Consider the following 11,204-nt stretch of genomic DNA (forward strand, 5'->3'; position numbering starts at 1 on the left):
ACATTCGACAGCAAATGGCTGAATTTAATAACATTACAATATTAAAACATATAAATACATAAAAAAGGGGCATTGATATTGAATGCTTTGCAAAATTAAAAATTGAGGTGTTATTATTTCTGTCAAAAAAAAAAATTCTAAATATAAAAAAAAAAAATCCTTAATTACACATTATTCATTAATACAATTCCCATATAAAAATATATAAATCCTTAACTAATTTTACATTTTATATTATATCAAAGCATTAAGTTTAATTTAATGGGGCTCCAGACTTTAGTCATGGTGACTTTTGGGGCAAAAGGCAATTGTTTGATCAGATCTCCTGGAAGCAGCCTTCAACTTACCCCTGAACATTTGTATATCACTGCAAAAAAAAATCTGTAAAAGGAACTTAATAATATGACTTCCAATGGTTGTGAAAAATGAAAACCCACCAAGGCTACTTTTGGGGGCCCAAGGCACATGTCTGAATAAACAATGAAATTAAGTGGCTCAGGATCCAATGTTTTATATCTCAAAGTAGCGATCTGCCAAATTGTGTCTGAGTATTAAAGTTTACTCTCAATTTAACATGCTGACTGCCAGACCCTTTTTTAGTATTAGGTTCCTTACCGTGTAACAAAACAAGTTGACATGTACAAACATACTTTTTAAAATTTACCTAGTCGTCATGAAAACAATGTTTCTATTATAAATTGGCGGGAAAATATTAGGGAACAACGAGTAAACTCGTCGGTGGCACTGTGACAGCACTTTTTATTGACTATGCCAAGGGCGAGTTTTCTCGTCTGCTTTTTGCATAGGTTGGTATACATTCAAAGGGGGGGCCCCCACTTGTGCCGCTGAAGTGTAATACCGGCAACATACACAACAAACATACGTCATTTGTACGTTATTGTCTAGGTGCATTTTCCAAGAACTGCCAGTCTGTGGCTCTACAATGTATAACAATGAAGTAATAAACGCTACAATGTTACCCCAATTTTGACGAATATAGTCATCCCTGGCAGCCAACATGTTAAGGGCCAAAGTCAGATTTATGTATCATTACCAGAATATGTTCAAAAGTAGGTCTTTGCTGACCTTTGTACTTCAATACGACCTTTCACGACATTTCATTCAGGAAGTTCACATGTTTCTTTTCACCTTGAGCTTTTGTTTCGCTCCACTTTTGTAATGTGTTTTTTTTTTCATTTTTTTTTTAAACTACCTCATTGGAAACAAATCCGTAAAGAGACGAAATGGCATTTCCTTTATATCTTTTGTTAATACTTTAATTCTCTTCTAGATTATTGGCTACGTGCTTTCCTTGATCTTTGACCCCATTATTTTTAATATAATGAATATCAATTTCGTACTAAAATTGCTTGTTGAATTTTAGATTGATAATAACTTTTTATTGTCTTGTTGTATTGATAGTAGAATTTATCAATTTTTAACTTGAACCCGGTTACCCCCACCCCACTAACCAGTTTTTCAATTCAAGTCGAAGTCAAGGAATGACCTTAAACCACATGTTATTGCTATCAAAGTTTTTGGTACCTACAGGTGTGTCTACAGTAATCCCTTGAGGCTGTTCAGTAGCTCATGATCCAGTCACAACTCTCATATTAGTGATTTCAATATAAAGACCATTATCAAAAGTTGACTATATAAAAAGTGAATATCATCAATAGTAAGTAGAAGTGGCGCTAGCCCTTCCCAGATGGGAAGGGTAGGGGCTAGTAGGCCTACCTCCAATGGAGGAGGGGGTACAGTGGCAAGCAGAAATCTTTGGCTTTCATATATTAGGAATGTTCAACAGTGGCGTAAAATATACTGCCAGTGATGAGCAATGGTGGCTGTAGGATATATTATCTGAAGGGTGCTATATAAAGCTGTCCAGCAGAGGGGGTTGAGCTCCTATGGCTGAGCAGAGAGAAGTGTTTGGAAGGGATGTCTAACCCAATTTTTGTATGAATAGGGACCTCTGGATGGCCGAAAATCGCACTCTCAGACTGTGACAGACGTGTTGGTTTGGCGTAGGCCCATTTTTTTTTTTGGTCCGACTGCCCGACGTCTCTTATACACATCTAGATGTGTATAAGAGACAGGACCTGTCTAATGGCCGGGCTTAGGGCCTTCTTCCCCCGCTGGCACCACAACTAGTGATGCAGGCCCGTAGCATGGGGGGGGGGGTTTAAAGGGGTTACAACAACCCCCCCCCAAAAAAAAAAAACTGCATTTAAAAACGAAAAATTGATATTCGTAGATATATTTACAATGTCTCCAGATCATATCGGAGATCATACTGTACAAGCCAAAGAGTCCACTTTCCACTGAAACGAACCTCCCACAAATTAGGTCATGCTACGGGCCTGTGATGAACATGGTCAATAAGATTAATTTTGGAATGCTTTATAATTGTACTTGTACACTTTATCATTAGATAGGAAATTAAGAAAATATTTTTCGTACCAATTATTACAGGAAGTTTTGAATAAAAAAAACCTCTTATTAAAACAGTGACAGTTATGGTTTGGAATAGTAAACAGTATACTTTTGGATCACAATATTAGTAAAGTCTTAAATCACAATAACCTTGGTTGACACTAATTAATTGGCGTCAGATGATAGAAAGTCAAGCATGTCCGACAGAGAGAAATTTCCATTCCCGAAATCAGTCCTGGCACCACCACTAATATATAGTCATACTACTAGAAATTGCAAATTGCAAGTGAAGTGCTGCGAAGTAAAACTGCATAAAATGTTCTTCGAACAAAATTATTTATGCGAGTCAAGTGAAAATAATGAATAATAAAAATATAACAAATAATATGAGACAAGACCCATTGTCCATATTAGAACAGCGTTGGTACCGTGTACAATAGTGTTTTGCAGCAGAGACATCTCGCTGCTGGTGATGACTCGCTGCTGGCGAATCGATCTGCGCATGTGTATAAAATGGTATTTATTTCCAAAAACAGTATGCCAGTCTACAAGCGTCGCCTAAATGTAATAATTAGCACGTTGAAATAGGCTAGTAAATAAGTTTAACTGGGTTCGTAAATAATATTGGCCTCAAAATATTGTGGCTGAGACATGAACAGATTAAACGTAGAAATAGGAAACCTAGAAATATAGTCAAAACGCTGAATAGTACTCCAGCGTCGCGACATGCGGACGTTGGTACGAGTAGGTTAGTCTACAAACGTCGCCTAAATTAATTGATTTTACCCGGCAGAACGAAAGAAGGAAACTCCGCTTTTCCGTTGTCTTAGGCGCAGGTTTTTTGACAAACAATGACCTTTCAGAGGTCAAATTGCTGTCAAGAATATGAATTGGCTGCTTTGCAGCAAATATTTGTATCACTGTAGGTAGGATACTTTTTGCTGCAGAAACCAAAAAGCATTCAATATTTGGTTATTGATTTCATTGATCGTCAGAATTCCACAGCATCCACAATATTGGAATGTGTCGTACACATTATGGATTGGTGATTTTAAATTTAAAGCAGTGTACGATCCAGGAATTTGAATTGGGGGGGGGGGTGGGGCCCTGGAAAAATAATTTTACAGTTTCGGGAAGGGTCAATACTACCTCTGCCACACCATTGCTGGGTTAGTACAATATTTTATGTCTATGACACTTATAGAAGCCCAGATATGACCCTAATTAGAGAGCTGTTTATTTTTAGCAACAATAAACAACAAGTTAAAGAATAGGCTTTGCATTTTCAACTTTACGCCGATCCCAATTTCTGATCTAATCAATTGGAAGAGTTTGAATTCTGCCAAAATTTGGAGCCAATACATTCATATTTTGTGAGCATTTTTTTTTTGCAAAGTTGTTTTTATGCAGTTAAAATAAATGATGCGACAAAAAAATAAATAAATAAATAAAATTATTCCCCCGTCAATATTTCCAAAATTTTTTATGCAGGCAGGGGTGACAATCTAATAAATTTTTCTATTTGCTCTAAATACAGTATATGGTCATATTGTGATATATACCGATGACATGGCTTTAAGGTAATAAATGGTATGGATATTTAAAATGAATTTAAAAATTTAAGAAATTATTTACAATTATATGTAAACTAAAATTAACTTTAATATAAAAGTCTGTACAAAAGTTTGATTCAACTTGGTATGCATTTTTGTATTGCCAGCATGTCTAATAATACTAAACAAAGAAATGTCTATAACCCTGAAGATATTGCTTTTTATACGTTGCTCGTTTTCACCTTTTGTTACGTACCCAGGCGCACCGACACAATGTTCCTTTGTTTTGTATTGTATACCTGTTACTGCAGAATGAATAAATTTAAAAAAAAAACTTACCAAAAGAGTTAGCTAGCAACTAAATGCAGGCTGATGTATTGTGAGGTGGTAAAAAAAAAAAGATTGTGAACAAATGTGATATATTAATAGTCTAGGTAGGAGTATGCCTACAGGCCTACACTTTCACAGACTGGATGTAGAAGGGTAAATAAACTGCAACAACCAGTCAAAATGACTGAACATTCATTTCATACAAATTAATAATAGGTTTGTTAGATTTCGTATTTATGCATTGACCTTTGACATAACACTTGACATTTGAGGCTTTTCATATTGAAAATTTGAACTATAATTTCAATAAGATTTGATAAAAAGACTCACTCTGGTATTTGGTTTCATTGCTTTCTCTACATTGGTTACCTCGCGGCAGTCTACAAAGTCAATCTCGATACCCATGTTACGTAGGACCTTCTGGAAGTAGCGATTAGAGCCGCCGTACAGGTCATTCATGCTGACCACGTGATCCCCTGCCTTTATTAAATGGCAAATCGACAGCATTGCTGACAGGCCAGAACTAAATGCAAATGCTGTTGAGAAGAAAACACTTGTATTTTAAAAACTGAACTGTTGTTGAGATAATTGATAAGATAGAGAACAAAGGTTTACGTTTAATTAAGGAAAGTGTTGCGCCATGCATTGTGGAAACTGACCATATTGTATGGTCATGATAATGTATCCACTTGGTATTTAAACAATCAATTATAAGCAATTAGAATAGATGCGTATCATACACTATGTGGAAATTATAGAGTTTTAAGGCCAGGTAAAAAAAAAAGTAGTTTCCCGTTCTAATATTTTGAAAAAAAAAAAAAGAATGAGTCACTTCTTTCTTTTTTTTTATTACGAGATGGCAAATCCAAGATGGTCGATGGGAAACAGTTACTACTTTCTCACTTTTACCAAGTAGACACATTGAAAGCAAATAAAAGAAGCACTAGACATGATCATACCATTATGTATCCCAAACAACGAAGGATGGAGAGAGGAATTTTACTGTTGTGTGTTAGCCAAGTTTTCGTACATTTCGTAAAATACAGGAAATTTTTTTAAAATAAAAACTTTGGTAATGCAGAGAAAATAGATGCACGAGGGGACAAGAAACTAGTAATATTTTTTATTTGGCCTTATAAGACAATTTTCACCATCACCATTTTTGGTGTATGCTGTGTGAAAGACTACTGCTTAAAATAGACCATATGGAAATAAAAATTCTTGTAAAGAAGTATACAATTTTATGGTTGAAATCTAAAAATTGTAGTTTTCCATATGTTACTAATCATTATAATCATCTTTATTATATCAAGATGCACCATATGATAATAACCAAACATTTTTGAAAATAGCTTATTAGAGTTCAGACCATATGGACACAGCATTCATTCAATATGCCAACAATTTTAAAGAGTGAAATTTTACAAATCATGTTTTATTGAAATAAAATCATGTTTTAGGTATAAAAATGTCAACAAAATAAAGATGTAAAATTATTTAAAAAGTTTTTTTAAATACACTTTTATTGCTTGATATTTTAACATACTTTTGAATGGGCATTTTTCAAAACTATTCTTATAAACCTACCACTGTATAATTGGATTAATTCTTAATATCCTCCTAAAAAAATGTTTTTTATTTTTTTCAGTATCCTTCCCATACCTTTATAAAATTTTATTTAAATATATTATTTTGATGGTGATTTACAAAGTGGAAAAGTGCCTTGTGCCTCAATTGTACTGCTGAACAGTGGTGGTGCAAGGGCCAAGTCTGGGAGATCACAACTCATGATGGAGGAACACAGCTGTATGTAATTTTACAGATTGTGAACTCTCAATTAAATAAGTCTTTAAAATCCCAAAAGTGTCCCCTGGACCCCCTGAGGTGTTCTGGGCTAACCCTGGCCAAGGGACTTTGTTTTTTTATCAAGGTAATCGGCTTTCCAGTCGGAAAATTTCAATTTATTTGAATGCGTTGTTATCTATACAGGGAATACAAGACATTCAAATATTTCAAATTTTTAAAAGAATGATAAAATGTATCATCAGTTGAAAAAAAGACCAGCATTAAAGCTTACCATACTTAGCATTATCCAATGATGCAACACATTCTTGAAGAACATCCCTGGTGGGGTTACCCCCTCTGCTGTAGTCATAACCCTGAGAAGGGAAAAGAGATGTGCATTTATTTATTGTGGGTGCCAAGTGTACTGTAATTGCTCAATGTTGGATTTCCCCTACCATGAAAAAAACCTTTATGACCATGTATTATAATTATCTTAGAATTTCGTTAATATGTACTGTAACCATCTCCAACAAGTCGTCTTCTCGGTCAGAATTTTTTTCCTCCATTTATGGGGGGTTTTTTTCATTATTCTTTATATTTATTTTGCTCGTAGGCATACGCGATTCTGTAGAGAAAGCTTAAAAAATCTTTGGCAGCTTGAAGGCGGCGCTTATTCAAGAGCGGCGCTTATAAAAACAAAGAAATGCTTGTGTCTTCATTTTGTTATTTATTCATTTAAATTACTGTATACATTGTATTTAAAACCCTATTTCATTACAAACAGGGTAATATTACTGTATATGGTTACTGGTGTACTCTCGATTAAGCGCTGCGGCGGTTAACGAAAAAAAATCATGTATGTTGCGGCGCTTGGTACATGCCAAATTGTAACAGTGTCTGGCCACTGATCACACTGTTACATTCAGCCACACAATTTTCCCATATGTGGTGAGTTAATAATTTCCTAATTCTTATTCGTTTACCAAAGCCCATCCCCATCTCAGCAAAAACTCCCAAGATATCTGAGGGTATTTCCTCAACGACTTGGATAATTCAATACCCAGAATAAAAAAAAATCCCCACATCAGGGTTTACACTTGTATTTTGGAAAATTTCCCAAGTGGAAAATCATGGAAATTGTTCCCAGTTATACAAAACCTCAATATTTCACTACTTCATCAAGATGATGGACACCAGAGAAGACCTCTACTCCCACTCTACAGTACCTAAGGTAGGAGAAATTTAGACCCACTGCTGCCTTTACCGGAAACAATCTACACCCAATTTGTTTACACTCTTCAAACTCTAATCTCTAAAATCATTTTATTAACATTTTCATTGTTTGTTTAATATTACAACATTCAAGGCTGGGCCTACAAAAACATAAACGTCAACACAAAAGCATGGGACAGATAGCAAAAAATGGGAACTCATGCTACGTATGCAAAAAAACAGACTTTTTGTTTTCGCAACTGTTGTAAAACAAACAACATATCAGGTAATATTGATAACATTATTCTATACTATGCCTACTATGCTAATGTTTATATTTGACAAACAACTTGTAACACTTGTGCATTGAAGTTCTACCATGACTTGGCAAAAACATGGAAACTCATGCCAGAGTAACTGACCAGAAACTGAAAATTAACACTCTACAGGTACAGCGAACAGATATCTAAAAAGAAATTTTATAAGATTTATACGTTAAAAAAAAAAACAATAATTACTGTATTTAGGTAATGTTTAGGCAAGACTTTTTATACCTCGTTTTTCAAACTTTAATTTTAAAGGTCGTCAGAAAAAGGCAGAAAAAAATAAAAATAACATTTTATTTTAAATCTTATTTAGATCAAATACCAGATGGAGGAGAAAACAAAAATAAAATTTTATTGGTGAATGTAAACAAGTTAGTAATTGGGATGGTTAAATACTTTAAATTTATATAATTAGGAAGAATACATCTTATTTTTGGAGATTAAGGCAGCAGTGGGCGTAATAAAAATAAAGAAAAAATTTTATTTTTTTCTGAAATTCCTAATTTTTTATGGTGGCAGGTATGCTAATTGGTCAAAAAATTAAATTCTATTTTTATTTTAAATCATTATTGGTGGGCGGCCGGTTTGCTTAGGGTACATAGAAAAAATTATTAGTATCACTTTATATTTTTTTAATGTGATAATTGCAGGCGGTTTTTTTTTTTTAATCGGAACAATAGGATATTGGAATGGTTAGTAGTTTGGATGGTTAAATACTTAAAATTATATAATTAGGAAGAATATATCTTATTTTTGGAAATTAAGGCAGCAGTGGGCTTAATAAAAATAAAGAAAAAACAAACATTTTTTCTGAAATTTCTAATTTTTCATGGTGGCGGGTTTCGCTAATTTGCCAAAAAATAAAATTTTATTTTCATTTTAAATCATTATTGGCTGACGGCCGGTTTGCTTAGGGCACATAGAAAAAATTATTAGTAATATCATTTTTTTTTTTAAGTGATAATCGCGGGCGGTTTTCTTTTTTTAATCGGAACAATAGAATATTACTTTCATTTTGTTGATGAAGGAGGTACTGTTTTAACTTGGCAAGAATATTTTTAATATTGTATATAAACTGGTTTAATTTTATTGTTTTTTTAAAGAAAATGTATTTCCAGTCACAACACTGCATTGTTATTTGAAGCTCTTGAATTAAATATACAGGTACAGTATGTAGTAAGTAAAAAAAAAATTATTCACGCATCAATATTTCCCAAATTTTTGATGCGGACGAGATCAATAATCTAACAATTTTTTTCTATGTGCCCTTTAATTATATACAAAGACTCATGACCATTGGCATGTCATGATGATGCAATAATTATCTGCAGTATCACCATGTGGAACAAGTTTAGACAAACACAGGCTGTCATTGCAAATTGTATTGAGTATTTAACTCTTCCCGTGGGCTTACATACGCCCCATGTGCCAGGAGCGCCGTATCAACTGGATGACAGCTCTCGCTAATAGGAGAGATGAATGATGAATGTGCACACACAAAACAGGCTAGGCTAGCTATGCCTACTACTAGCCTAGCTTTTAATTAATATTGGGCTAGTTTCCTCCTCTTCCTCCTGTTGTAGGACATCAGTAATTCCAGCCCGGAAGTCCGGCTATCTAATCTAACTTTCAGCCTAGTTCTAAGTACCAAAAGTGTATATTCTTACCCCAGGACATACAGCTGGTTCAGATTGTTTAAAAGTGGCAGAGAGTGAAATGAGAGGAACAACCGCTTTGGAGGTCCAACGCTCGGCGTCTTGTCCAGCGTGGATGGCATTTGTTCCAAAGTGTGAAAATGAACCTTCTTTACTACGTTCTCCCATCTTCAGGTGGCTTGATGATGCTAGGCTACGTATTGAACTAAAACGAACAGGTTTAGGCTTACTAGCGTTAAAATTAGCTGTCCTCCAAAGAACACTAATACTCCCTCGGTTGCTCACGAAGAGGAATGACGTTGCAAACATGCTGTGTGGATTTTAAAGGTAGCCTTTGTTGTTGTGTTTATCCATTCACAACGTTTACCTGTGTAGTACAGACGTTAATTACTATTTATATTATAATGGTAACTGTAAACGCACCGAATAACGACTACATTCAAACTATCAGATTTTGAGCTGCAAGCGAAACGGACGAATCAATTATTGATAAAATACTCCATTTATATATAAATTTTATTTTGATTGTGTTAATAAATCTATCTATAATAAACTAATGTTTTATCTACAGAAAGATATGTTGAACACCAAAATAAATTTACTTTGGTTTTATTTTGTATTCGTTTTGGATTGTAGTATGCCCTATTTTATAAGTTTTACCACAAATTTAAAATGGAAGATCTCAAATTGTTAAGAATGAAATACTGTACAATAGACACGCCCATCAAATTGCCCGGAAAGGGTTATAATAGTGGCGGCGGCAATGACAGAGTGCAAGTAGGGGAATCACCAGTTTACTTTCTCCTTCACAACAGCGGTGCGCCAGTGGGGGATTATTTTGATTGCCAATCCCTAATGCTGTGGTATAATTTTTTATTTTGGGGGGGGGGCATATTACTGTAAGCCATAAAAACTTTCCCCATTAACCCTAGCAGAGATCTTTTTTTTCCGTGAAGTCGACCTAGGCTCCAGTCGGCCCCTTGGTTCGGACCCCTCCGTCGGGAAATGTCAGACCCCTTGTTGACAAAATTCTGGCGCTGCATCACAATAAAAACACGTACAGTCGTAATATACTCTATTCACAATCTATTTAAAATACAGATAAAATAGACTACTGTAGGCTATAATTGTATTAGCCTATTTTAAGTATGTTGGAAAATGTTTTATTATTAGGCCCTATACTAAGATATGGTACACATTCTGTTAAAAGTTCGAGAATGTGTGGTGTCAACAAGTTTGATATGGGAGGTTGTCCCAAGAGAACGACTGTTGCTGGTCAGGAGAGGTCACACAGCTCTTATGATTTAGAATGGAAAAAAAATTGTGTTTTTAAACTAGGCTATTAAATGTAGGCATTGCTTTGATGTATCGTTTCGTTCTTATTCATACTTGCCCACTTTTAATGTTTATTATGATGTAGTTTTTTTTTAAATAATATTTCGTGAATTAGTTAAAACAATCATTTGTAAATGTGTTATATTAATGTTATATTTTTTTTTTATTATTGATGTTTTTATGTTTTGCAATGTGCATATGAGCAATTGATTTGGCTATAGGCCCTACTGCTCACTATAAATGCTTCCTATTATTTTTTATGAATTTTATCGTCTTTTATTGAATTTAAGTCTCTAAAAGCACATTTGGGGCATAAAAAAAGCCATAAAAACGATCTCCGTGAACCTTACCAGTGATTTTTTAATTCCGGAACCATGACCGAGGCTCTCAGAACATTGGTTCTGAAAGCCTTTTAATCTATATATATATTGGAATTCCTTCCAGTGGATGCTTAGTTTATTTTGTCATTCTGATCGGATTTTCTCTACTGTTCCGTTTTCCGTTTTAATTTTAAATTGTTTTGCATTATATGGCCGTTTGCTGTTTTATGGGTTTTTCCCATTTGCCTTTATATG

General features: G+C 34.3%; 1 protein-coding gene across 1 annotated transcript in view; it reads right to left on the bottom strand.

Moving 5' to 3' along the window:
* The window catches only part of LOC117100182 (putative cystathionine gamma-lyase 2), a 22,752-nt gene extending 13,118 nt beyond the window's left edge, over positions 1 to 9,634 (bottom strand). Inside the window, exons 1-3 of the mRNA XM_033239771.1 lie at positions 9,307 to 9,634; positions 6,394 to 6,475; positions 4,647 to 4,852 (exon numbers count right to left, since the gene is read on the bottom strand). Of these exons, the coding sequence (XP_033095662.1) occupies positions 4,647 to 4,852; positions 6,394 to 6,475; positions 9,307 to 9,603 (585 nt within the window). The 5' untranslated portion in view covers positions 9,604 to 9,634. The remainder of the gene's footprint in view (positions 1 to 4,646; positions 4,853 to 6,393; positions 6,476 to 9,306) is intronic.
* Between the last annotated feature and the right edge of the window lie 1,570 nt (positions 9,635 to 11,204).

This window comes from Anneissia japonica, unplaced genomic scaffold (assembly GCF_011630105.1).
Source record: "Anneissia japonica isolate Jap-2015-1 unplaced genomic scaffold, ASM1163010v1 scaffold324_len738069_cov173, whole genome shotgun sequence".
NCBI lineage: Eukaryota > Metazoa > Echinodermata > Crinoidea > Comatulida > Comatulidae > Anneissia > Anneissia japonica.